General features: G+C 41.6%; 2 protein-coding genes and 1 long non-coding RNA gene across 11 annotated transcripts in view; 2 read left to right on the top strand and 1 right to left on the bottom strand.

The window, feature by feature from the left end:
• Window positions 1-13,630, top strand: part of BRD8 (bromodomain containing 8) — a 38,705-nt gene extending 25,075 nt beyond the window's left edge. For 4 of the 7 annotated variants that reach the window (XM_078359790.1, XM_078359788.1, XM_078359774.1 and 1 more), the window contains 7 exons: window positions 165-443; window positions 1,885-2,148; window positions 3,402-3,559; window positions 8,345-8,434; window positions 8,969-9,037; window positions 12,215-12,392; window positions 13,246-13,630. In XM_078359790.1, coding sequence (XP_078215916.1) covers window positions 165-443; window positions 1,885-2,148; window positions 3,402-3,559; window positions 8,345-8,434; window positions 8,969-9,037; window positions 12,215-12,392; window positions 13,246-13,338 — 1,131 coding nt within the window. In that variant the 3' untranslated portion in view covers window positions 13,339-13,630. The remainder of the gene's footprint in view (window positions 1-164; window positions 444-1,884; window positions 2,149-3,401; window positions 3,560-8,344; window positions 8,435-8,968; window positions 9,038-12,214; window positions 12,393-13,245) is intronic. The other 3 variants (XM_078359792.1, XM_078359785.1, XM_078359781.1) reach the window with 1 other exon arrangement.
• LOC103789288 (uncharacterized) lies at window positions 111-14,290 on the bottom strand. The gene is made up of 3 exons (XR_013531022.1): window positions 14,241-14,290; window positions 11,254-11,355; window positions 111-1,623 (listed from the first exon to the last, which is right to left on the bottom strand). It is a non-coding gene; the product is annotated as an uncharacterized LOC103789288 (long non-coding RNA).
• The window catches only part of NME5 (NME/NM23 family member 5), a 67,502-nt gene continuing 54,128 nt past the window's right edge, over window positions 13,973-27,346 (top strand). Inside the window, exons 1-4 of one of the 3 annotated variants that reach the window (XM_002744195.6) lie at window positions 13,973-14,016; window positions 14,562-14,695; window positions 24,777-24,982; window positions 25,669-25,769. In XM_002744195.6, the coding sequence (XP_002744241.1) occupies window positions 14,567-14,695; window positions 24,777-24,982; window positions 25,669-25,769 (436 nt within the window). In that variant the 5' untranslated portion in view covers window positions 13,973-14,016; window positions 14,562-14,566. Of the gene's footprint in view, window positions 14,017-14,456; window positions 14,696-24,776; window positions 24,983-25,668; window positions 25,770-27,346 lie in introns of those variants that run through there. The other 2 variants (XM_008985531.5, XM_054252517.2) reach the window with 2 other exon arrangements.

The following is a 27,346-nucleotide window of genomic DNA, read 5'->3' as shown; positions in this document are numbered from 1 at the left end:
CATCTCATGTCTCCCTTCAGCTAGTTTTTAATTCTTCCTAATGATGAATACTTGAATACAAAGAAATTTCTGGCCTCTTATTTTTCTGCTGAACTCAGGAGATGGAGGTGCCTCAGGAATATTTATTTGAATGAATTTAATGCATTTTTCCTGTGTATTTACAGATGAGACATGAGTGGGTTTGGCTGGATTCTGATCAAGATTATCCCAACGACTCTGAGTTGAGCAATGACTGCAAATCCCTCTTCAGCTCATGGGACTCCAGTCAGGATCTTGATGTGGGCATCTGGAGGGAAACTGAGGATCCAGAGGCTGAGGAACTAGAGGAAAGCAGCCCAGGGAGAGAAACTAGTGAACTGCTTGTTGGGGATAGAGACAGTGAAGAATCTCAGGAAGAGGCAAAGCAAGCCAGCCACCAGAACTTCCTCCACTTTCTCTCTGAGGTAACTGTGAGCTGTTATTTCCAAAGCTGGAGGCCTCAACTTTCTAAGAGAATGCTTATCCTTACATGCTTCTACCACTTTTAATATTGTTTACTAAAATATAAACTTCACAGTGGCAGGGACTAAGTTCATTGCTGAGTCCCCAGCACTTTGTGCCGATAGAGAATATGCACCAAATACATGCATTTTGGGCTGGGTGCAGTGGTTGACACCTGTAATCCCAGCACTTTGGGAACCCAAGGCCGGTGGATCACTTGAGGTCAGGAGTTTGAGACCACCCTGGCCAACATGGTAAAACCCCGTTTCTACTAAAAATACAAAAATTATCTGGGCATGGTGGCATGCACCTGTAATCCCAACTAGGCAGGAGGCTAAGGTGGGAGAAACAGTTGAATCCCGGAGCAGAGGTTGCAGTGAGCCAACATCACACTACTGCACTCCAGCCTGGGCAACAGAGTGAGACTCTGTCTCAAAAATAAAAAATAAATACGTGCTTTTTGACTGAATTTCTAATACCTCAGTCACTAGGGGCTTGGGTCATAAGGACTGCTTTATGAGTATCCTTGTAATTCATGCTTTTGGAGTTGTGGGAAGTCATACTTGCCCAAATTTTCCTTGAAGCTTAAAGTGTTGTGACTTTAAGGTAGTATTTTAAAGTCATTACCTTGTTAAGGACTGAGGACCGGAAATAAACAGAATTGGACAGAGAGTTACATATATGCTGTTACTGAACACATTTAGGAGAACTTAGGTCAAGATCAGCAAGCATCCAGTTCAAACGTTACCACTTCTCTCTACAGTGTCTGTGGTAGACAAAATTTTCAACACTTTATTCTAGACAGCCACTGTCTTTTTTTTTTTTTTAGACAGCCAGTCTCAATTGATCAGAGTTGACATTTGAGATGAAAAATTAGAACATAGGCTAGGCACAGGGGCTTATGCCTGTAATCCCAGCATTTTGGGAGGCCAAGGTAAGTGGATCACCTGAGGTCAGGAGTTCAATACCAGCCTGGACAACGTGGTAAAACCCCATCTCTACTAAAAATACAAAAATTAGCAGTTGCCTGTAATCCCAGCCACTTGGGAGGCTGAGGCAGGAGAATCACTTGAACCCGGGAGGCGAAGTTTGCAGTTGGCATGTCATTGCACTCCAACCTGGGCAGCAAGAGCAAAACTCCATCTCAAAAAAAAAAAAAAAAAAATTAGAACATAAACTCCTGGAAGAGGCAAGGACCATGTCTTTCTTATTCACTATAACGTCCCCCCACCAACTAGCCCAGTGCCTGTGTATATATTTGACAGATTTTAAATGATTGAATTAATTAAGCTATTTTGTCCTCTCAGACTTAGTGACTGTGACAGTGTTAGCGTGTGGCATTGTTGATATGTGGATGATTTTCACTGGTGTTCCTGTGCATCTAATAATAAACTTTGATTGCAGGTAGCTTACTTAATGGAGCCCTTGTGCATTAGCAGCAATGAATCAAGTGAAGGCTGCTGCCCTCCATCTGGTACCAGACAAGAAGGATGGGAAATTAAAGCTAGTGAAGGAGAAAGGGAGCTCTGCAGAGACACTGAAGAGCTTTTAGCCAAGGGAGACCTCTTAGTAGCTGAAAAGCCACTGGGAGAAAATGGAAAGCCAGAAGTGGCTTCAGCTCCCTCAGATATTTGTGCAGTTCAGGGACCACCCACAGGGAGTGAAGAGGTAAGCAAGAAACTTCAATCAGCTGTCTCGTAGTCTTCTGCCCGGGGAAGCAGAACAGAGTGATTAGAGCATGTAGGCTAAATCCGGAAAGTTAAACTACCTGGATCCAAATTCTGGATTTAGCACTAGTTTTAGCTGTGTGACCTTAAGCATGTTAGTGAACATTTTAGAACTCCAATTTTTTCTGCAGAAATGTAATCATAGCACTCTATTTTGAGGGTTTGCTGTGAGGTTTAAATGAGACAATTTATATAAAGCACTTAGCACAGTGCATGGCTTATAGTAAGCAATCAGTAAAATTTAGAATACCATCATTATTATTACTATTATCTGGCAGGTGGGTGCAGTGCCTCGTGCCTGTAATCCCAGTGATTTGGGAGGCTGAGGCAGGAGGATCTCTTGAGCTCAGGAGTTCAAGACCAGCCTGGACAATACACGGAGACACTGTCTCTACAAAAATTTTTTTTAAAAAATAAGCCAGGGCCGGGCGCGGTGGCTCAAGCCTGTAATCCCAGCACTTTGGGAGGCCGAGGCGGGTGGATCACGAGGTCAACAGATCGAGACCATCCTGGTCAACATGGTGAAACCCCGTCTCTACTAAAAATACGAAAAATTAGCTGGGCATGGTGGCGTGTGCCTGTAATCCCAGCTACTCAGGAGGCTGAGACAGGAGAATTGCCTGAACCCAGGAGGCGGAGGTTGCGGTGAGCCGAGATCGCGCCATTGCACTCCAGCCTGGGTAACAAGAGCGAAACACTGTCTCAAAAAAAAAAAAAAAAAAATAAGCCAGGTATGGTGGCATGTACCTGTAGTTTTAGCTACTTGGGAGTCTCAAGGGGGGCCCAGAGTTAGAGGCTGCAGTAAGCCATGATGATGCCACTGCACTCCAGCCTGGGCAACAGAGTGAGACCCTGTCTCAAAAAACAAAATTACCTGGCTAGCTAGAGTAGTTAACTCCAGGGCCACAGGTGATCATGATGGTTTTTAAACAATCCAGTGAGAATTGAGCAAATAATCCTTTTCCGTTCGGGTGGAGGTGGGTGGCACAGAGTCAAGGTCCTCCAGCAAGATTGTTAATAAGAGCTCATTGACTTAGGTCTCGTTAAGTCAGCTTTCTTTAATTTTTTTTGTAGCTTTATATACTTGACCTCTTCTCACCTTAAGGGCAGCCTTCATTTACTCTATGCAAGTAAAATGATTGTGCAGGTAGTAAATCTCTTTCTAAAGGTTCCTGTGTCTCCTGTCATTCCCAGGGGGAGGCTCAGCAAGAATCCAAAGGGGAGGATCAGGGTGAAGTATATGTGTCAGAGATGGAAGATCAGCCCCCTTCAGGCGAGAGTGATGATGCCTTTAACATTAAGGAGACTCCCTTGGTGGATGTATTTTTCAGCCGTGCTACCTCCTCAAAGCTGTAAGCATAGACTTTCATCCAAGTTTGTTAAGATTCATACTTCTACTTCTGTTTATGCCTATTTGAATCATGAAATGGATTACTTTTATAAGTTAAAGAAAATTAGAGTTGGAAAACACACAAAAATAGAATTAAATATAATTTAAACACCATATAAATAGAAGTCTATATGCTCTCTTGTTATAAAACAAATCTGTTTCATCAACATTAGGACTAAAACAACTCTGTTTCATCAACATTAGGACTGTCTTTCAAGACCAGGTGTGGTGTCTCACACCTGTAATTTCAGCACTTTGGGAGGCCAAGGCGGGAAGATCCCTTGATCCCAGGACTTCGAGACAAGCCTGGGCAACAGAGGGAGACCCTGCCTCTACAAAACAAAAATAAAAATAAAAAAAAATAGTCACATATGGTGTCACTTGCCTATAGTCTCAGCTATTCTGGAGGCTGAGGTGGGAGGATCACTTGAAGGTCAAGGCTGCAGTGAGCCATGATTGTGCCACTGTACTTTAGCCTAGTCTGTATCATTCCAGCCTGGGTGATAGAGCTAATATTATACAAACTATTCCTAATATACAAACTATGCTGCTTTTTTTTTTTTTTGAGACGGAGTCTTGCCCTGTCACCCAGGCTGTGGTACAGTGGCTGGATCTTGGTTCACTGCAATCTCTGCCTCCTGGGTTCAAGCAATTCTCCTGTCTCAGCCTCACAAGTAGCTGGGACTACAGGGGTGTGCTACCACATCCAGTTTTTTTTTTTTTTTTTTTGTATTTTTAGTAGATAATGGGGTTTCACCATGTCGGCCAGGATGTCTCTATTTCCTGCCCTCATGATCCACCTGTCTTGGCCTCCCAAAGTGCTGGGATTACAGGCGTGAGCAACCTCGCCTGGCCTTCTTTTTTTTTTTTTTAAATAGACCCAGGGTCTAGCTCCATCACCCAGGCTGGAATGCAGTGGGCACAATCATGATTCTCTGCAGCCTTGACTTCCTAGACTCAAGGGATCCAGCTACCTCAAGCTTCCAGATTGCTGGGACTACAGGCATGGGCCACCACAACCAGCTGATGTTTTATTTTTTGTAGACCATGTTGCCCAGGCTTGTCTCGAACCCCTGGTTTCAAGTGATCCTCCTGCCTCAGCTTCCTAAAGTGTTGGGATTACAGGTATGAGCCACTGTGCCTGGCCCAAACAATACCTCTTTTAAAAATATTAAAATAGCTTTTATGAACTTGAAATGGAAAATTATTTTTATGTAGAAGAAATATTTTTTAAAGGAAAAAAATTAGGCCAGGTGTGGTGGCTCATAACTGTAATCTCAGCACTTTAGGAAGCTGAGGCAGGAGGATTGCTTGAGCTCAGGATTTTGAGACTAGCCTGGGTAACATAGTGAAACCTCATCTTTACAAAAAGTAAACAAAATTAACTGGGTGTGGTGGCATGCACCTATAGTCCCAGCTATACAGGAGGCCAAGGCAGGGAGGATTGCTTGAATTCAGGAGGTGAAGGTTACAGTGGGTTATGATCATATCACTGCCCAGCCTGAATAACAGAGCAAGACCCTGTCTCAAGAAACAAAACAAGAAAAAAAAGAAAAGAAAAACATTATTTTGAAGTTTGTGATCTTTGTTTTTCTTTCATGTATTTTAGGGAATTGTTTATATCAAACTTGTCTAATCCCCAGCCTGCAGCCCAGGACAGCTTTGAATGCAGCCCAACACAAATTCTTAAAACATTATGAGATTTATGCACAGACTTTTTTTTTTTTTTTAGCTCATTAGCCATCATTAGTGTATTTTATGTGTGGTACAAGACAATTCTTATTCTGCCAATGCAGCCCAGGGAAGCCAAAAGATTGGACAACTCTGGTTTATATAATTGTCTCATCTTTGTGTAGATAATTATAGGAATAAAGAACACATTTTAAAATCTTTTTTTTCTTCTTTTTCCTTTTTTTATCTTTTTTTTTTTTTTTTTAAACCAACGCAGTATCTTTTAACTTCAAACATTTTAAAATCTTAATGGGGAGGGCTTTTTTTTTTTAAAAACAGGAAACAAAAAAATCTTAATTTTTTTTTTTTTTGAGATAGGATCTCACTCTGTTGCCTACGCTGGAGTACAGTGGTGGCATGATCTTGGCTCACTACAGCCTCCACCTCCTGGGCTCAGGTGATCCTCTCACCTCAGCCTCCTGAATGGCTGGGAACACAGATGTGCACCACCATACCCAGCTGATTTTTTTGTATTTTTGGTAGAGAAAGGGTTTCATCACATTGCCTAGACTGATCTTGAACTCCTGGACTCAAGTGATCCACCTACCTTGGCCTCCCAAAGTCCTGAGATTACAGGTACGAACCACTGTGTCCAGCCTGAAGTGAATTACTTTTTTTTTTTTTTTGAGACAGCGTCTCACTCTGCTGCCAGGTGCCAGGCTGGAGTGCAGTGGCACAATCTCGGCTCACTGCAACCTCTGCCTCCCAGTTCAAGCAATTCTCCTGCCTTAGCCTCCTGAGTAGCTGGGACTACAGGTGCACACCACCAGGCCCAGCTAATTTTTGTATTTTCAGTAGAGACAGGGTTTCACCATGTTGGCCAGGATGGTCTTGATCTCTTGACCTCGTGATGCGCCCGCCTCGGCCTCCCAAAGTGCTGGGATTACAGGCTTGAGCCACCGCTCCCGGCCACGAATTACTTTTTAAAGCAGAAAAACATGGAGGCCAAGACCGGCAGATCACCTGAGGTTGGGAGTTCAAGACCAGCCTTACCAACATGGTGAAACCCCGTCTTTATTTTTTAAAAATAAAATAAAATTAAAAATAAAAACAAAGTTGCTTTTATCTGTGACTCCTGGCCTCAAGCGATTCTCCCGCCTCAGCCTCTCAAAGTGCTGAGATTACAGGCATGAGCCACTACACACAGCTAAGTAAGTTACTTTTACTCCGGTAATAAATAGTCTTTTTCTGGACAATGTCAGATCCACCTACTGAGAGAATATAGTATGAACTGTTTGTTTTTTCCATCACTATATCCCAGATCCACCCAGTTGTCTGTGGAAAGGCAAAACTAACAATTATTCTAATGTTTTTTCATTTAAGATATACAGCAGATATATAAATATATACCAGATAAATATATCTATTCATATATATCAGATAAATATATATTTATATATAACAGATAAATTTATATATAAATAACAGATAAATGTTATATATATAACTATATTGTATACAATATATACAGTTTGAACAGCAGATTTATCTGTTATTTATATATAATTTTATCTGTTATATATAAATATATAAATTTATCTGTTATATATAAATATAACAGATAACAAACTATATATATTATATATATATAGTTTGAACAGCAGATTTATCTATTTATTTTTCCCCGTAGAGACAGGGTCTTCCTTTGTTGCCCAGGCTGGGTTTTGAACTCTTGGCTTAAAGCAATCCCACCTCAACCTTCCAAAGTGCTGGGATTACAGGCCTGAGTCACTGTGCCCAGCCTAGATTTCAATTTTTGGTACACATATAGTTTAAAATGTAGATTGGTGAGGAATACCTTCATTTGCTTTTCTGTAACTCCTTAAGTATGAGCAATAGAGTGCTGACATGACACATTGTGACCGTACAAACAGCAGGAAATCTGCAATATGAGACATTTTATCTCATGATAGTTAATAGTCTTGGATGGTAAACTCTACATCCTTATCTTAGAATTTAGATTAAATATGAAATCTTTATTAGAAAGCAGTAGCTATCCAGCCTGAGCAACATAATGGGACCTTGTCTCTACAACAAATACTGAAATTAGCTGCAGGGTGTGGTGGCATGTGCCTGTAGTTCCAGCTACTTAGAGGCTAAGGCAGGGGGATCACTTGAACCCAGCAGGTTGAGGCTGCAGTGAGCCATGATCACACTACTGTACTCCAGCCTGGGCAACAGAACAAGACCCTCTATCAAAAAAAAAAAAAAAAATTGGCTGGGTGTGGTGGCTCGTGCCTGTAATCCCAGCACTTTGAAAGGCTGAGGTGGGTGGATCACTTGAGGCCAGGAGTTTGAGACTCGCCTGGCCAATGTGGCAAAACCCCGTCTCTATGAAAAATACAAAAATGAGTTGGGCATGGTGGTGCGTACCTGTACTCCTAGCTACTTGGGAGGCTGAGGCAGGAGAATCACTTGAACCGGGAGGTGGAGGTTGCAGTGAGCTGAGATCATGCCACTACACTCCAGTCTTGGCAACAGAGCAAGAATCAGTCTCAAGAAAATAAAATTTAAAAATTAAAAGAGAAAGCAATAGTTATTAATAGATATTAATAACTAAGTCTGCTTGGCCAGATAACTTAAGGAGAGATTTTTGAAAACTTCAGATAATTGGGTGCATGTCTTAAGAAAACCTCAGACCGGGCGCGGTGGCTCAAGCCTGTAATCCCAGCACTTTGGGAGGCCGAGGCGGGTGGATCACGAGGTCAAGAGATCGAGACCATCCTGGTCAATATGGTGAAACCCCGTCTCTACTAAAAATACAAAAAATTAGCTGGGCACGGTGGCGCGTGCCTATAATCCCAGCTACTCAGGAGGCTGAGGCAGGAGAATTGCCTGAACCCAGGAGGCGGAGGTTGCGGTGAGCCGAGATCGCGCCATTGCACTCCAGCCTGAGTAACAAGAGCGAAACTCCGTCTCAAAAAAGAAAAGAAAAGAAAACCTCATTACCCACCTGGGGAGACAGAATATTATTTGTGAAGTTACTGTCTCTTTTCTGTCATGTTTTATCCCATAGGACTGATCTAAGCCAGGATGACCCTGTTCAGGATCATTTGCTATTTAAGAAGACTCTCCTGCCAGTCTGGAAGATGATTGCCAGTCACAGGTAGGTCTCCAAAATGGTGATAGGATTATGTTCAGAACTGAAGCAGTAATACATATTGGGTTTTAAGCATAAAAAGAGATATGTTCATACCTCAAATGAGCCATAGTTGAAAGGTAGATTCTGTATCTAAGCCTGATTTATCCCAAAGTACTCACAGCTGCTTTAAGTCAGTACAAGAAATAGTTGCTGTGCCATTTGAATTGCCTCTAGAAATTGGTTCCTACTTCATGATAAAATTTGTATTTAAAATGTATATTCTTCTTTTCAATCTGGTGGATTCTCTTTTTTCACAGAGACAAGGCCTCAGGAACTTTGAACAAATTTCTGAGCCCTAAATCAGTATATTGTAATAATAGTTAAATATTTTATAGTTTTTTTTAAACTCTCTATCAAGAGGGAACAAATAGATTTCTTTCTAATGGTGCTCACATTCTGCATTCTGCAAAAGGAAGTCTACTAAGAACTGAGCTTCTCTTCTCTTTTAGAAAACCTTACCAGGGTTTCTTTATCCTCTCTGGGTTTGTCCCTTAACAGATTCAGCAGTCCATTTCTGAAGCCTGTGTCAGAAAGGCAGGCCCCAGGGTACAAGGATGTGGTAAAAAGGTCAGTGAAAAAGGGGTCGAGAAAGTTTGGTTGCTTTTATATCTGCCTTTTCATTTTTTATTTCCCATCTGTTATTTTTTATTACTTATAAACTCAAGATATGTTTTCATAGCCAAATAAGTTTATAAAGTTATGATGAGCTCAGTATTATATCCTTATTTGAGAAGGAATGCAGGGAACAAAAGGATGATATAGATTTATTTATTTATTTTATATTATTGACTTTTAAGTCATATGATCCATTTATCCATATCTATCTCTATTTATCTATGTGTATATATATATGTGTGTATGTGTGTGTGTATATATATATATATATATATATATTTTTTTTTTTTTTTTTTGAGATGGAGTTTTGCTCTTGTTGCTCAGGCTGGAGTACAATAGTGCGATCTCTGCCCATTGCAACCTCTGCCTCCTGGGTTCAAGCGATTCTCTTGCCTAAGCCTCCCGATTAGCTGGGATTACAGGCATGCGCCACCCTACCCGATTAATTTTGTATTTTTAGTAGAGATGGGGTTTCTCCATGTTGGTCAGGCTGGTCTCCAACTCTCAACCTCAAGTAATCCACCCACCTTGGCCTCCCAAAGTGCTGGGATTACAGGCATGAGCCACCACCACACCCAGCCTTTTTTTTTTTTTTTTTTTTGGACAGTGTCTCACTCTGCGAGGCTGGAGTGCAGTGGTACAATCTTGGCTCACTGCAACATCTGCTTCCCAAGCTCAATGATTCTCCAGCCTCAGCCTCCCAAGTAGCTAAGACTACAAGCAAGAGCCACCACATCTGGCTAATATTTGTATTTTTTGTAGAAACAGAGTTTTGCCATGTTGCCCAGGCTGGTCTTGAACTCCTGAGCTCAAGCAATCCACCTGCATACGCCTTCCAAAGTGCTGGGATTACAGGCATGAGCCTTGGTGCCTAGGCTGATCATTAATTATGATCTTAAATTGGCCTTTGGTTGTTTTTGACACTATTCTTTTGGAGCAAAACTTTAAAAGGAACCCTGTATGCATAGGTATACTAAGGCACAGATGTCAATCCAAATGGAAGTTATGAACATTGGTTGATGTAGTATTTTGGAATTTTATTTTTATTAAAAAAATTTTTTTTGAGACAGAGTCTCACTCTGTTGCTGGAGTACAGTGGTGAAATCATGGCTCACTGCAGCCTTGACCTCCTGGGTCAAGCAGTCCTCCCACCTCAACTTCCCTAGTAGCTGGGACTACAGGTGTGTGCCACCATGCCCAGCTAATTTTTGTGTTTTTTGTAGAGACAGAGTTTCACCATGGTGCTCAGGCTGGTCTCAAACTCCTGGCCTCAAGCAAACCACTCGCCTCAGCCTCCCAAAGTGCTACGATTATAGGTGTGAACCACTGTGCCTGGCCTGATTTTTTTTGTATTGTAATAAAATTCTTCTTTGTTTGGAATGTTATTAATAACTTTATTTTTCTTCATAATATCACTGAGGAGGAATTTTTAAATTTTTTGTAGATATGGGATCTCACTACATTGCCCAGGTTGGTCTTAAACTCCTAGTCTCAAGTGATCCTCCCACCTCAGCCTTCCAAAATGCTGGGATTACAGGTGGGTAATCCCAGCCTATTTTGGATTTTATAGCACAGGACATCTAAAATGCTATCATAAACTTGTGTGGTAATAGAGTATAAAAGATCACGATAGGACCTTGGAGAGTCACTTGTCTGTTTGTGCTGCTATAGCACAATACTGTAGGCTGGATAATTTATAAACAATAGAAAATTTATTTCTCTTTGTTTCGATTCTGGAGGCTGGGAAGTCCAAGATCAAGGCACTGGTAGTTTTGGTGTCTGAGGTGGGTTACTCTCTGCTTTCCAAGATAATGCCTTGTTGCTGTATCCTCATATGGCAGAAGGGACAGAAGGGTAAGAGGGTGATCTCTTCGATATGGAGCCCCCTTTTTCTTTGATATGGAGCCCTTTTATAAGGATGCTAATTCCATTCATAAGACTAGAGCACTAATGACTTAATTACCTCCCAAAGGGCCCACCTCTTACTACTGTTGCATTTGGGATTAAGTTTCAACATGAATTTCAGAGGGGATACCATCATTCAAACAGTAGCAGAGACAAACTTCTTTAGGAACAAGGAAAGTAAAGCTTAGGGGTGCTCGGTCATGACTTGCCTGTGATCAACCAACAGTTAATAGCAGAGCTAGAACTAAGCCCCAGATTCTTACCTCCGGTTCAGTCTTCTTTCTAAACTGCTGTGCCTTCTCTTATACATCTACTTTCTCTGTCTCATTAATGTTGTCATAATGTTCACTTGATCCTCTTTTCATCTACATGAAAAAAGAAAAAATTATTCTTAGTTTTTTATTTGCGCAGTAAGAGAAGCAGATTAAATAATTTGTGACTGTACCTTGTAAATAGTGAATAACTACTGTGTGATAAACTGATAATTGGCACTTTTAAACTTTGGTACCTGGGGCCAGCACCACTCCTATGATAGTAGAGTGTAGTGGCTTGGCCTGTGCACTCTGGAGTCAGGCTGCCTCTGAATTGGAATTTAGGCTGTGTGCCTTTGAGTAAGTACTTAACCTTTTTAGATTTCAGTTTCTTCATCTGTCAAATGGAGATAATAAGGCTGGGCTCAGTGGCTCATACTTGTAATCCTAGCACTTTGGGAGGCCAAGGCACGTGGATCACCTGAGGTCAGGAGTTCAAGACCAGCCTGACTAACATGATAAAACCCCGTCTCTACTAAAAATACAAAAATTAACCAGGCATGATGGCACGTGCCTGTAATCCCAGCTACTCAGGTGGGTGAGGCAAGAGAATTGCTTGAACCCAGGAGGTGGAGGTTGCAGTGAGCCAAGATTGTGACACCGCACTCCAGCCTGGGCAACAAGAGTGAAACTCTGTCTCAAAAAAAAAAAAAAAAAAAAAAAAAGGAGATAATAATGATACCTACCTTACAGGTTTATTGAGAGGATTAAGTGAGTTAGTACAGAAATACAGTGTTTGGCCTATTGTAAACAGGGAAATGTTAACGGCTGTTGCTATTTTATTATCTGATGGGGGTTGTTATCTTTGCTACCGTTTTCATTAAGAACTGGTTAGTTCTTCAAGAGAGCATGTCAGGTTATCATATGTTCCACACAAAGATTTGATTTTCTGTTTTTTCTTGGCCACCTGCAGACCTATGGACTTAACTACCCTGAAGAGAAATCTCTCTAAGGGTCGGATTCGCACCGTGGCCCAATTCCAGCGAGATCTGATGCTGATGTTCCAAAATGCTGTAATGTACAATGACTCTGATCATCACATATACCATATGGCTGTGGAAATGCGGCGAGAAGTCTTGGAGCAGATTCAGGTACAGTATGTAGAGAGAGAGCTGTAGCCTCTGGAATCTTGATTTCAGAATGTCTATGAAAATAAAGGTGATTTTAATGTGACTTTGCGTTCTCAGAGTTTATTTTTAATTTAATTAATTATTTTTTTTGAGACAGAGTCTCGCCCTGTCACCCAGGCTGGGGTGCAATGGCATGAACTTGGGTCACTGCAACCTCTGCTTCCCAGGTTCAAGCCATTCACCTGCCTGAGCCTCCTGAGTAGCTGGAATTACCAGGCCTGGCTGATTTTTTGCCTCTTTAGTACAGACAGAGTTTCACCATGTTGGCCAGGGTGGTCTTGAACTCCTAACCTGGTGATCTGCTCGCCTCGGCCTCCCAAAGTGCTGGGATTACAGATGTGGGCCACTGTGCCCGGCCTCTCAGAGTTTATTTTTAAAGGTGATTAAGGCCCTGAAGGATTGATAATCTGCCTGCTGGTTTGGAAAACCCTGAGCCTCAGTAAGTCCAGCTTTGATAGTGAAGTAGTCTAGGAATGCAGGCAGCAGTGAAGAGCTCTCAAGACAGCTGAGGACAGATAAGTAATGGGAATTCCTGCTTCCAGAGCCTTAAGTCAATGGGCTAAACTCCAAAGAGGCCAGAGTCACTGTGTAGTTTTTGGTTGCTTTATCTGTTGATATTAATATATGCTCACACTTTCCCATCTCTAGGGAGTAAGATACAGTAGCTAGAATACATTTGTGGGTTTCTTTTCTAGGTAGCATCATACTTTAAAGAAAAAAAGTATAGTTGAGTCTATTTGCCAAAGAAATAAACTTGCAATCCTTTAGCATGTAAGTTTCATAATAGCTTGCTATGTGTTCCTTAACCCTTTAGGTGCTGAATGTTTGGTTAGACAAAAGACAAGGCTCAAGTAGTCTGGAAGGAGAACCAGCCAACCCAGTGGATGATGGAAAACCTATTTTGTAACGTGGAGCTTCTAGCCTGACTTTTCTAGAGTTTGAAACCTCTCCCTGAACTCTGACCTAGAGAGGATCCCAGTACTTCTTTGCCATGTCTCTGTTGTCTTTTCCAATAAGAATATCCCTACCTCACTCAATGATACATGTGGACATAATATAAGGAAAAACAGGGGAAGCTGAGATTTGGGTTTAATGCCATAAATGTTGCATACATCTTTGTTCCACGGGCTTGATTTAAAGACAATTAGATTAGATCTTTTACTAAGCCTTTTACTCTAATAAATAAATGTCTTTTCACAAACAGAATATTGCTTTTTAATGACTAGGTAAGCTTGGCATAGAGGGGACAGCATCATCCGGTCAAATGAAGGTATCTGACACGGGTCTTACATACACTGCCTGGAAAGGAATCTGGGAGGTGGGGTGGTCTTATCATTTATAAAGTAGGGATAATTGAAGAACAGGATGAAATAACATAAGTTGTGAGTAAAATGTCAGAAAATATCTAGTGCCCTAAGATTCACAAGGAGAATAAAGATGACTACCTGGCTCGCTTTGGTTAAAACAACTTGCCAGAGGCTGCAAGGAGGTTCCTTGCTGGGATTGGCCCTCTGCAGCCACCGTCCCCACGCTGGGGCTTCAGGTCTCCTAGCAACAAATTGAACTCACCAGGGCGGCCGCTGAGGTGAGTGCTCAGAGAGGGTCAAATTCAGAATTTTCAGGTGCAACCCGGAAAGTCCCAGAGGACCCAGAGGCCCTGCTTTCCAATTAGGCCTGACCCTATGCACAGAGAGGTCCCTGCGGGACAGGGTTGCTTCACAGAGGCAGCCGGAAGAGGCCGCTCACCCGCCGCTGTATTGGCGTGTGATGTTGCCACCAGCCCGCCGCCCCCTTCGAGCCCCCTCCCACCTTCTGCTGCCTGGGAATGCCGCTGGTTCCGGGGCTTCGGGTCGACCCTTGGCCTCTGGTCATGTGAGCCCAGTAGTCCTTCCCGCCTCGGTGACAGCGTGTACGAAAAGCCGGGGCTCGATATGGACATAGTAGAAATCCTATTATTGAGACCCTGCATATAGAAAAACACGGCAGTTTTTTAACCTGCGTTAGTTAATAAAATCAAGTACCTAATATTGCTATTCTTAATCACAATTACATTGAATTTGGGATTGGGAGGGAAATTATGTCATTGCAGTTGACACCTGTTAAGAAACTCTCAATTTGTGTCCTGAAAAGCCATAATGGAGATATCAATGCCTCCACCTCAGATATATGTAGAAAAAACTCTGGCCGTTATCAAACCAGATATTGTTGACAAAGAGGAGGAGATACGAGATATTATTCTCAGATCTGGATTCACCATTGTTCAGGTAACTTCTGGGCATGATGATTCATGCTTTTTTCCTCTCTGCCCTTTAAAAAAAAATGCTTATGTAAATGTACCTACCCATTTAAACCGTTAATGTTCAGCATTACCTTTAAGTTTATTCTTTTAAGTATAAAAGTTTTATGTGATAGTTTTTAAAAGGATATAAAATGAGAAATAAAATTAACTTTTCCCTCACCTGTCCTCTCCCATTTCAAGTCCCAGGCTCCAGAGAGAGGCAACGCTTAACACTTTCTGTTCTTCCAGGAGTTTTCTATGCATTTATAAACGTTTTCCCCCCATAAAACAGAGCAGCCCTTTTCCCTTGACCCCCTTTACAGAGTCCCTCAGATAGGATTCCAAATCATTACATCTGAATTGATCTCACTCTTCCTAACTTCTGTGTAATATTTCCTTGTGTATTAGAACTACAGTTTATTTACTTGATCCTCTATTGATGGACTTTTAGACTATTAGTATTTTTTCAGTTACAACAAACATTTAATGTTTTAAGCCTTATATTTGTTCTGCAATTAGTAAATATTGTCATTCTAGGGATTTGAAAATGAATATAAATAGCATTGTTAAGGATTATCAAATAAAATTGAATATTTTTAATCTTCTTTTATAGTATTCTAATTTGAATTTCCAATTTTTTATTTTTTCACATTTATGCAGTGTCATATTGCTTATTTAGTTAGTTTTTTTTTGAGACAGAATCTCACTCTGTCACCCAGGCTGGAGTACGGTGGCCTGATCTCGGCTCACTGCAACCTCCACCTCCCGGGTTTTAGCGATTCTCCTGCCTCAGCCTCCTGAGTAGCTAGAATTACAGGCTTGTGCCACCATACCCGGCTGATTTTTGTATTTTTAGTAGACAAAATACTACTTTTGTATTTTGGGGTTTCACAATCTTGGTCAGGATGATATCAAACTCCTGACCTTGTGATCCACCGGCCTCAGCCTCCCAAAGTGCTGGGATTAGAGGCGTGAGCTACCTTGCCCAGCCTTTAGTCAGTATTTTTAAAAATAAAGAGAAAACGGCCAAGCACAGTTGCTCATGCCTATAGTCCCAGCACTTTAGGTGGCAGAGGTGGATGGATCATAAGATCAGGAGTTTAAGACTAGACCAGCCAATATGGTGAAATGCCATCTCTGCTAAAAATACAAAAATTATCTGGGCGTGGTGGCATGTGTCTATAGTCCCAGCTACTCTGGAAGCTGAGGCAAGAGAATCGCTTGAACCCAGGAAGTGGAGGTTGCAGTGAGCTGAGATGGTACCACTGCACCCCAGCCTGGGCAACAGAGGGAGACTCGGTCTCAAAAATAATAATAATAATAGGCCAGGCGCCATGGCTCACACCTGTAATCCCAACACTTTGGGAGGTCGAGGTGGGTGGATCACAAGGTCAAGAGATCTAGACCATCCTGGTCAACATTGTGAAACCCCGTCTCTACTAAAAAACACAAAAAAATTAGCTGGGCCTGGTGGCACGTGCCTGTAATCCCAGCTACTCAGGAGGCTGAGGCAGAAGAATTGCTTAAACCCAGGAGGCAGAGGTTGCCATGAGCCGAGATTGCGCCATTCCACTCCAGCCTGGGTAACAAGAGCGAAACTCCATCTCAAAAATAATAATAATAATAATAATAATAAATGAAATGAATAGAAAATATCAGTATTCAGAAAAGATATGGGATTTCAGTTGAGCTTCAAAGGGCAGGTGGAGGCTGAGGGAAGGGATGGTACGAGAAAGTGTTAGGAAATATTTAATGTAATTAAAGACTCAGGTAAAGAACTTTATAGCAAACGTTAGGAAAACTGGTAGCCACTGAAAAAGTTGGATCAAGTATTGTATACAAGGAAAGACTCCAAATGGACCTGAGATCTAGAAGCCATGAAAGAAAAGACTAGTAAGATTATATAAACAAAAAATTTCTTTACAGCAAAATAAATACCATAAGCAAAGTCAAATCATAACAAACTTTGAAAAAAGATTTGCAACTCATATCAGACAAAGGGCTAGTCCTCCTAATATATAAAGAGCTCCTAGAAAAAGATAAAAATAAATCAGTAGAAAAATGGGCAGAAGAGATGGATGGTCACAGAAAGAGAAAAACATTTTTTAAATATATGGAAAGATTCTCAATTTCTAGGTGGGAAAAAAAAACTACACTGAGATTCCATTTGGCAAAAATATAAAAGTAAATGGCACAATCCCTATCGAAGGGAATCTGGCAGTTATCTACCACTATAACAGATGGACTTACCATTTGATCAGCATTCTGCTCCTGAAAATCTGTCCTATAGAATTCCTTCTGCTCTTACTACCTGTCATGCACAGAGCCCTGTTTAGTCCTGTCAGTAAGTTCCTGTATTAATATGAAGTAATACATATGCAGGTTATTTTTTGCAGCATTGTTTATGTATCAGCAAAAGATTGAAAATAACCCAGATTGGGAGATTGGGAGACAGGACTAAATAAACCCTGGAAACTCCACCATATTGCATAATATACAACTAATTGTGAGAAGAAGAATGAGAAACCTGTTAGTACTGTTATAGAAAAAAGCAAAGTGTGTAGCAAAAAGAACAAAACAGCAAAAAAGCAAAATCGTGTGTACCAACCTTTTGTGTTAGAGACAAAGTAATATATTCCTGTTTGCTAATATTTGCAAAATGAAATTCTGGGATAATAAATAAACATTTAAAAAGGATTGCCTATTGAGGGCAAGGAAGTACTGGGTAGATTAGGACATGGATAGGAATAAGAGTTTTCAGTATATACCTTTATATATTGCTTTGAATTTTTGAATCCTGTAATTATATTACCCATTAACTTTAGAAAAAACAATTAAATGAAGTATACAAATAAAGGCATCCATTTAAGTTTTTAAAAAGTCCATATTAAAAAAAATTTAGTGACAAACTTGATAAGTGGCTAGTGTTAATTATAAATTAAAAATTAGCTGGCGGTGGTGGCTCACGCCTGTAGTTTCAACACTTTGGGAAGCTGAGGTGGGTGGATCACCTGAGTTCAGAAGTTCAAGACCACCCTGGCCAACATGGTAAAACCCCATCTCTACTAAAAATACAAAATTAGGAGGCTGGGTGCAGTGGTTTATGCCTGTAATCCCAGCACTTTGGGAGGCTGAGGTAGGCAGATCACCTGAGCTCAGGAGTTCGAGATCAACCTGATCAACATGGAGAAACCCTGTCTCTAAAATAAATAAATAAATAAAAATACAAAATTAGGGCCAGTTGAGATGGCTTACACCTATAATCCCAGCACTTTGGAAGACTGAGGTGGGCAGATCACCTGAGGTCAGAAGTTCGAGACCAGCCTGGCTAATATGGTGAAACCACAGCTCTACTAAAAACACAGTAATTAGCTGGGCGTGGTGGTGGAAGCCTGTAATCCCAGCTACTCGGGAGAATGAGGCAGCAGAATCACTTGAACCGAGGAGACAGAGGTTGAAGTGAGCCAAGACTGTGCCACTGCACTCCAGCTGGGTGACAGAGCAAGACTCAGTCTCAAAAAAAAAAAAAAAGACTCTGTCTTAAAAAAAGAAAAGGCTGGGCATGGCAGCTCATGCCTGTAATCCCAGCATTTATGGAGGCCGAGGCAGGCAGATCACAAGTCAGGAGATCAAGACCATCCTGGCCAACGTGGTGAAACCCCGTCTCTACTAAAAACACAAAAATTAGCTGCCCATGATGGCACACACCTGTAGTCCCAGCTACTTGGAAGGAGGCTGAGGTAGGAGAATCGCTTGAACCTAGGGGGCAGGAGCGGCGGTGCAGTGGAGGTTGCAGTGAGCCAAGATCGTGCCACTGCATTCTACCCTGGTAACAGCAAGACTCTGTCTCAAAAAAAAAAAAAAAAAAAAAAACACCAACAACAGAAAGCAAAATTAGCTGGGCATGGTGGTGCATGCTTGTAATTCCAGCTACTCAGGAGGCAAGGCTGGAGAATCACTTGAATCCTGAAGGTGGAGGTTTCAGTGAGCTGAGATTGTGCATTGCACTCCAGCCTGGGCAACAAAAGTGAAACTTTGTCTCAAAAAAAAAAATTAGTGTAACTAGCCTGGGCGATGCACTGAGACCAGAAAAAAAAAAAGATTTAATATAGATGACACTTTTCCTAGTTAGTAATTTTCACAACAAAGGCAGCCATGGTATGTCCTTCTGTCCTTCCTTTTTTGCTTTAATTGTGGTAAAATGTATATAACATAAACTTTACCCTTTTAACCATTTTTGAATGTACATTTCTTTCTTTTTTTTTTTTTTTTTTGAGATGGAGTTTCGCTGTTGTTACCCAGACTGGAATGCAATGGCACGATCTCGGCTCACCGCAACCTCCACCTTCTGGGTTCAAGCAGAACCCTCTTCAGCCTCCCGAGTAGCTCTCCTGCCTCAGCCTCCTGAGTAGCTGGGACTACAGGCATGCACCACCATGCGCAGCTAAGTTTTGTATTTTTAGTCTCTACTAAAAATAGAGACGGGGTTTCACCTTGTTGACCAGGATGGTCTTGATCTCTTGACCTCGTGATCCACCCGGCCTCCCAAAGTGCTGGGATTATAGGCGTGAGCCACCGCGCCCGGCCTGAATGTACATTTCAATTGCATTAAGTACATTCACATTGTACAACCATCGCTACTGTCTATCTCTAGAACCTTTTCATCTTAACACTGTGCCTAATGCTATCTTGTTGCTTCCCTCTTCCCCATCCCGGATAGCCACTATTCTACTTGCTGTCTCTAGGAATTTAACTATTCAAGCTATCTCATTTAAGTGGAATTATACAAGTTTTGTCCTTTGCATTGTATGCTTTTAAAATAGGCTTGTAAGTGCATTAAACTTGAGGCTTTCCTAGCCCACCTAAGGGAAAAGCTGAAAAGTGATACATCGTTTCAGTAGATGGCAGTGTTGGCCTTTGTTACAAACTGAGAGTTCTGTTCTGATAGTACTTGATATGGCTGTTTCTCTGTGTATATTCAACCTAATCTAATTTCAGATGAGATCAGGTGTGTTCAGGGTGGTATGGCTGTAGACTATTCAACCTAATTTCAAATAATGTCACCTGATCTAATTTTAAAGCAACCACTGGAATAATTGATTTAGTATCAGTTTTAAAGATGAATTTTTAAGTCTTATCTGTTGCTGTGTAAGCCCTTATCTGCCACTTGCTCCTTAAAAAGCAGGGGAAGCTACCTTCTGCAGGTATGCCAGTCAATATAGGACAGTTTTAAAAATTAAGGGTTCATCTTTAAAACTGATACTAAATCGAGGATTATGCTAAATCAGGTGCTCTTTTAATTTCTTTCCTTTTTTTTTTTTTTTTTTTTTTTAAGATGGAGTCTTGCTCTCTTGCCAGGCTGGGGTGCAATGGCTCACTGCAGCCTCTGGGGTTCAAGTGATTTCCCTGCCTCAGCCTCTCCAGTAGCTGGGACTACAGGAGCATGCCACACACCGGGCTAACTTTTTGTATTTTAGTAGAGACCGGGTTTCACCGTGTTGGCCAGGATGGTCTCAATCTCCTGACCTCATGATCCACCAGCCTCAGCCTCCCAAAGTGCTAGGATTACAGACATGAGCCTAATTTTTCTTTTTTTTTGAGATGGTATCTCGCTCTGTCACCCAGGCTGGAGTACAGTGGTACAAATTTGGCTCACTGCAATCTCTACCTCCCAGGTGAGCCACCATGTAATATCTCACATCTTTTATTTCTTCACTATATGAATTTCAATTTGAGAACAAATGTCAGCACCTTTTTCATAGTAACTGGTCCCTCATTGGTGAGAATGTTATACTTGTCCAGCAGGTCCTATTCATAGCAGTGCTGTGCCACCTAGGTAAGCATGTTCCTAAACTTCTTGCTCTGGGCAGTTGGATCCTTTGCTACAAACCAAGCAATGTTACAAAGTTTCTGAAGCCTGCAGAAACACAGAGTTCTGGAAAGGGCTTTAAGGGGTGGGTCGCTTAGTAAAATTCACACGTATTCTCAGGAAAATCTAAGCCATTTTAGAAAGATAGATTTCTGCCATAATCATGGGGATTTTTAGCCTTCACTTAGTGACTTGTCTCCATGTCTCATCATCCTTACTCCAGCCAGAAGTTCTTTGATTTGCACTTTGAATCCCTCAGTTATATTTTGAGCATTTTCCCTCCTGACCCACCTTTACTGGAATTGAAAAACCGCAGCACCAGGCATGGTGGCTCACGCCTGTAATCCCAGCACTTTGGGATTCCAAGGCAGGCAGATCACCTGAGGTCGGGAGTTCGAGACCAGCCTGACCAAGATGGAGAAACCCTGTCTTTAAAAAAAAGAAAAGAAAAGAAAACAAAAACGCAGCAATAAATAATTTTTTGTTGTTTTGTTGTTTTTTTTTTTTTCTTTTGAGATGGAGTTTCACGGTTGTTACCCAGACTGGAGTGCAATGGCACGGTCTTGGCTCACCGCAACCTCCACCTTCTGGATTCAAGCAATTCTCCTGCCTCAGCTTCCTGAGTAGCTGGGACTACAGGCGCGCACCACCATGCCCAGCTAATTTTTGTATTTTTAGTAGAGATGGCGTTTCACCTCTTTGACCAGGATGGTCTCGATCTCTTGACCTCGTGATCCACCCGCCTTGGCCTCCCAAAGTGCTGGGATTATAGGCGTGAGCCATCGCGCTTGGCCTGTTGTTTTGTTTTGAGACTGAGTCTCACTCTGTTGCCCAGGCTGGAGTATGTTGGCACGATTTCAGCTCACTGCAACTTCTGCCTCCTGGGTTCAAGCAATTCTCATGCCTCAGCCTCCTGATTAGCTGAGACTACAGGTGTGCACCACCATGCCCAGCTAATTTTTGCATTTTTTTATAGAAACGGGGTTTTACCATGTTGCCCAGGTTGGTCTTGAACTCCCGGGTTCAAGTGACTTGCCCACCTAGGCCTCTCAGAGTGCTGGAATTACAACAACAGGGAGTGAGCCACAGAGCCTGGCCAGAATTAATAAATAAATATACATTTTTTGAGACAGAGTTTTGCTCTGTCACCCAGGCTGGAGTGCAGTGGCATGATCTTGGTTTACTGCAACCTCCACCTCCTGGGTTCAAGCGATTCTCCTGCCTCAGCCTCCCGAGTAGCCAGGATTACAGGCACCTGCCACTGTGCTTTGCTAATTTTTGTATTTTTAGTAGAGATGGGGGTTTCACCATCTTGGCCAGGCTGGTCTCGAACTCCTGACTTTGTGATCTACCCGCCTCAGCCTCCCAAAGTGCTGGAATTACAGGCATGAGCCACTGTGCCCGGTGATAATTTTTTAAAGCACTCAAGGTCAGGTGCAGTGGTTCATGCCTGTAATACCAGCACTTTGGGAGGCTGAGGCAGGTGGATCACCTGAGGTTAGGAGTTCAAGACCATCCTGGCCAACAAGGGGAAAACACATCTCTACTAAAATACAAAAATTAACCAGGCGTGGTGGCTTGTAATCCTGTAATCCCAACTACTCAGGAGGCTGAGGCAGGAGGCTCTCTTGAACCCTGGAGGCGGAGGTTGCAGTGAATGAAGATCATGCCACTGCACTCCAGCCTCAGTGACAGAGTGAAACTCTGTCTCAAAAAATAAAAATAAAAAAATTTAGGCCGGGCATGGTGGCTCACGCCTATAATCCCAGTACTTTGGGAGGCTGAGGCGGGTGGATCACAAGGTCAAGAGATCGAGACCATCCAGGCAACATGGTGAAACCCCGTCTCTACTAAAAATACAAAAATTAGCTGGGCATGGTGGTGCGCGCCTGTAGTCCCAGCTACTCGGGAGGCTGAGGCAGGAGAATTGCTTGAACCCAGGAGGCGGAGGTTGCGGTGAGCCGAGATCGCGCCATTGCACTCCAGCCTGGGTAACAAGAGTGAAACTCCATCTCAAAAAAAAAAAAATGTAAAAGCACTCAAAATAGCTGCTTCTAGAGAAAGCATGATACTTTCAATTAGACTCAACTACCATGATTTTTTTTAACTTGATTCATTGTTATAGTCTCATTTGTGAAGGAAATAACATTTATTTGTCCAGAATGTTTCATAGTCTTTCAGATTGAGAAACATACTAGCAACTAATTTTTTTTTTTTTTTTGAGACAGAGTCTCACTCTGTTCCCAGGCTGGAGTGCAGTAGTGCCATCTTGATCTTAGATCATGGCAGCCTCTGCCTCCTGGGTTCAAGCAATTTTTGTGTCCCAGCTTCCCTAGTAGCTGGATTACAGACATGCACCACCATGCCTGGTTCAATTTTTGTATTTTTAGTAGAGACAGGGTTTCACTATGTTGGCCAGGCTGGTCTCAAACTCCTGACCTGAGGTGATATGCCTGCCTAGTCCTCACAGTGTGCTGGGATTACAGGCATGAACCATGGCACCCAGCCTAATTTTTCTTTCTTTTCTTGTGTTTCTTTCTTTCTTTTTTTTTTTTTTTTTAAATGGTGTCTCGCTCTGTCACCCAGGCTGGAGTGCAGTGGTGCAATCTTGGCTCACTGCAACCTCTACCTCCTGGGTTCAAGCTATTCACCTGCCTCAGCCTCCTAAGTAGCTGGAACTACAGGCACGCACCAACATGTCTAGCTAATTTTTGTATTTTTAGTAGAGACGCGGTTTCAGTTGGCCAGGCTTTCCTTGAACTCCTGACCTCAAGTCATCCTCCCGTCTTGACTTCCCAGAGTGTTGGGATTACAAGTGCGAACCATCATGGCTGGCCTAATTTTTCTTAATGTTACAGTGAATCAAGATATTTGTGACAGAACCAGAATAAAGAACACACATGTTCAAACAAAAAAGTTCTTTACTGCATCATTATACTACATGTTTGTTTGTTTGTTTGATACAGGGTCTCACTCTATCACCCAGGCTGGAGTGCAGCAGTGTGATCATGGCTCACCACCTCCAACGTAGTGGGGAGTACAGGCGCACACCACCACACCTGACTAATTTTTAAATTTTTCATAGAAACGAAGTCTCCCTGTGTTGCTCAGGCTGGTCTCTAACTCCTAGCTGGGCTCAAGTGATCCTTCTGCCTTGGCCTCCCAAAATGCTGGGATTACAGGCTTGAGCCACTGTGTCTGGTTGTTATTTCTAAGTACCATAATGAGATCAGCTCCCAAATAATAGCACAAATAGAAAACCATGAATTTGGAATACTTTAAAGTCCCGTTTTGTTCATTGCAGTGTTCTTTTTTTTTTTTTGAGCTGGAGTTTCGCTCTTGTTACCCAGGCTGGAGTGCAATGGCGAGATCTCGGCTCACCGCAACCTCTGCTTCCTGGGTTCAGGCAATTCTCCTGCCTCAGCCTCCTGAGTAGCTGGGATTATAGGCACGCGCCACCGTGCCCAGCTAATTTTTTGTATTTGTAGTAGAGACGGGGTTTCACCATGTTGACCAGGATGGTCTGGATCTCTTGACCTTGTGATCCACCCGCCTCGGCCTCCCAAAGTGCTGGGATTACAGACGTGAGCCACTGCGCCCGGCCCATTGCGGTGTTCTTTACCTTAAGAAGGAGATGCTGGCCGGGCGCGGTGGCTCAAGCCTGTAATCCCAGCACTTTGGGAGGCCGAGGCGGGTGGATCACGAGGTCGGCAGATCGAGACCAACCTGGTCAACATGGTGAAACCCCGTCTCTACGTAAAATTACAAAAAATTAGCTGGGCACAGTGGCATGTGCCTGTAATCTCAGCTACTCAGGAGGCTGAGGCAGGAGAATTGCCTGAACCCAGGGGGCGGAGGTTGCGGTGAGCCGAGATCGCGCCATTGCACTCCAGCCTGGGTAACAAGAGCGAAACTCTGTCTCAAAAAAAAAAAAAAAAAAAAAGAAGGAGATGCTATAAATGTGTTACTAACAAACCATATGCTTAGGGAGGCTGCCTAACTGGAATAATTTTTCTTAAGTAGGCTAAGTAATTCCTCTTACTATCTTATTTACAGCATACATTTAATTATATCATTTTCTTTCTTCATAATACAGAGATAAACCTCAAAGTTATAATCAGATTGGTACTAATGATCTTAATGAGGTATCATTGAACTGTCATTTTAAATGTGTTTGTTGACTTTGTGTCTTTTATAGAGAAGAAAACTACACCTCAGCCCAGAGCAATGTAGTAACTTTTACGTGGAACAGTATGGAAAAATGTTTTTCCCCAATTTAACAGCTTACATGAGTTCCGGACCGCTTGTCGCCATGATATTAGCGAGACACAAAGCCATCTCTTATTGGCTAGAACTTTTGGGACCAAATAATAGTTTAGTAGCAAAGGAGACATATCCAGACAGGTAATTTTCAGGGTTGGGGGGATGGCAGGGAATGGAATCCATCTGTGAAAATGAAAAAAAAAAAAAAAATCTGATTTCATTGTAATGGTGGGATTTTTCTTTTCATTTGGAAGTTTTCCTAAATCAACTTTTTTTGGGGGGGAGAATCTGGGAGGTCCATTTTACATTTTAACCACTTTAAATACCTATCAATACTACATACCAGAAAAAGCCTCAGAGAATGTCTGATTTATAGTTGATTATCCGTATTCTCTCAACCTTTAAACTGCCACTGAAGTAGGATTTTTAGATGGGAAAATTGGGATGGTATTTTAAAAGAATAATGGTAATACAGGAGCAGAAATTCAGATTTTCAGCATTATTGCTAATGTATGGAAACAAGAAGATACTGACTTTTTACACTTTTGAATATGCATTGCTTTTTCACTTCTCACAAAACAACACTGCTTTTTTTGCCCAGAGAATTCCTGTTTACCCAGTGTATTCATTCCTCCTGCAGATGTAAATATGTTTGATCCTTATCTAGATAGATAAGTTTAAATTTAAGCTTAAATTTGACATAGATTGTGAAGCTTTCATATGTAAGAAGTGACCATGCTTTTGTAAAATTCCTAAGTAGAATATATACATATAAAGTAAGGAATAGATGTCAGATTGGATGGACATCATCTCCAACTTGTTTTTAGTCTAAGGGCAATTTATGGCACAGATGACCTAAGGAATGCACTTCATGGGAGTAGTGACTTTGCTGCTGCGGAAAGAGAAATACGTTTTATGTTTCCTGAAGGTGAGTTACAGATGACAGACTTGTCAACTGCATCTCCTTATTGTTTGCTTTTTCTTTTATTTTGCGGATATAGCTGGGAAGGAAGATAAAAGATTTTTTTTCCAGTATATTTTGTTACATTTTTGAGTTGTATTTACTTAACACTTGAAGCCACAAATGGAAAACTTGACATTTCCCTAACAACTAAATTGTGCCCTCTAGGAAGTCCTTTGAGAAATGTTTAATTTTTATTTATTTATTTTTAACATTTTAAAAAATTTGAGACAGTGTCTCACTCTCACCTTGGCTGAAGTGTAGTGGCATAGTCACAGCTCACTGCAACCTCGAACTCCTGGGCTCAGGTGATCCTCCCGCTTTAGCCTCCTAGGTAGCTGAGACTACAGGTGCATGCCACCATGCCTAATTTTTTATTTTTTGGAGCGATAGGGTCTCACCATGTTGCCCAGGATACGCTCAAATGCCTGTGCTCAAGTTATCTGCCTGCATTGGCCTCTCAAAGTGATAAGATTGCAGGTGTGAGCCAACACACCCAGACTATTTTTTTTTTCTTTCTTTTCTTTTGTACTAGACATATTCTTCTGTGTTATAATTCTTTCTAGTTATCCTGAAAGGTTCAGTAGAGTTTGTGACACATGAGAAAAATAATCTCTCTTGGAAACTACATTTGATTTACTGTCTTCTCTAACAGTTTACTGTTTGCCTAACAAAATCTTGTGCAGTTGAGAAATTAATAACTAGTCCCTTTTTTTGTTTCCATACTGTTAGGGAAGTTGTAAACCTTTCAGAAGTTGACATATGAGGAAGAACACTGAGGTTTTTGGTTTGTTTTTAATGTCTTTAGAGCATAAATAAAATTTTGTGATTTTTGTTATAAGGAAAAAATAAATACAAAGCATTGACAAAATTTTGTATTTTTTTTTTTGGTATGTTTTTCCTGTTATAACTTATTTTTTCCTAAGTCATTTAGATCTGTTCCTCAGTATTTTCCACTGGAGATTCATTCAAATAAAACTGAAAACTGTCTTGGAGATTTAAAAAATTCATGATTTTTTTTGTTTCAGAGATTTCACATTTATGGAATAACTGATGTGATACAACAGTATCACTGTTGTTTGAATTTCTAAATTCAAAATAAATCAATTTCACTTTTTGAGTACTTGATCTGTTACTTTTTAGTGCCACCAGACTGATGCTGACCTGACAATGGGCTGACAACTTTTCTCCACTGGCCTTTCAGATTCTTAAACAAGCAAACAAAAACTACTTTTAAAATATATATATATATTTCTCAAAGCAGTTCTCCTGCCACAGCCTCCCAAAATACTGGAATTGTAGGAGTGGGCTGCCGTGTCCAGTGAGATGACTTTTTCATGTGGTAGCACTTTATGTTAGTCCTGCTAGTGAATTAGACTTTTGCTCGTTAGCTTTTATTATTTATTTATCTCTTTGAGATGGAGTCTCACTCTGTCACCCAGGCTGGAGTGCAGTAGCATGATCACAACTCACAGCAGCCTTGACATTCTGGGCTCAAGCGGTCCTCCCTCCTCAGTCTTCCGAGTAGCTGGAACAACAGGTAC

The sequence above is a fragment of the Callithrix jacchus genome, chromosome 2, assembly GCF_049354715.1.
Source record: "Callithrix jacchus isolate 240 chromosome 2, calJac240_pri, whole genome shotgun sequence".
Classification (NCBI taxonomy): Eukaryota; Metazoa; Chordata; class Mammalia; order Primates; family Cebidae; genus Callithrix; species Callithrix jacchus.
The sequence above is the reverse complement of the archived record's forward strand: the minus strand, read 5'-3'. Positions and strand labels throughout refer to the sequence as shown.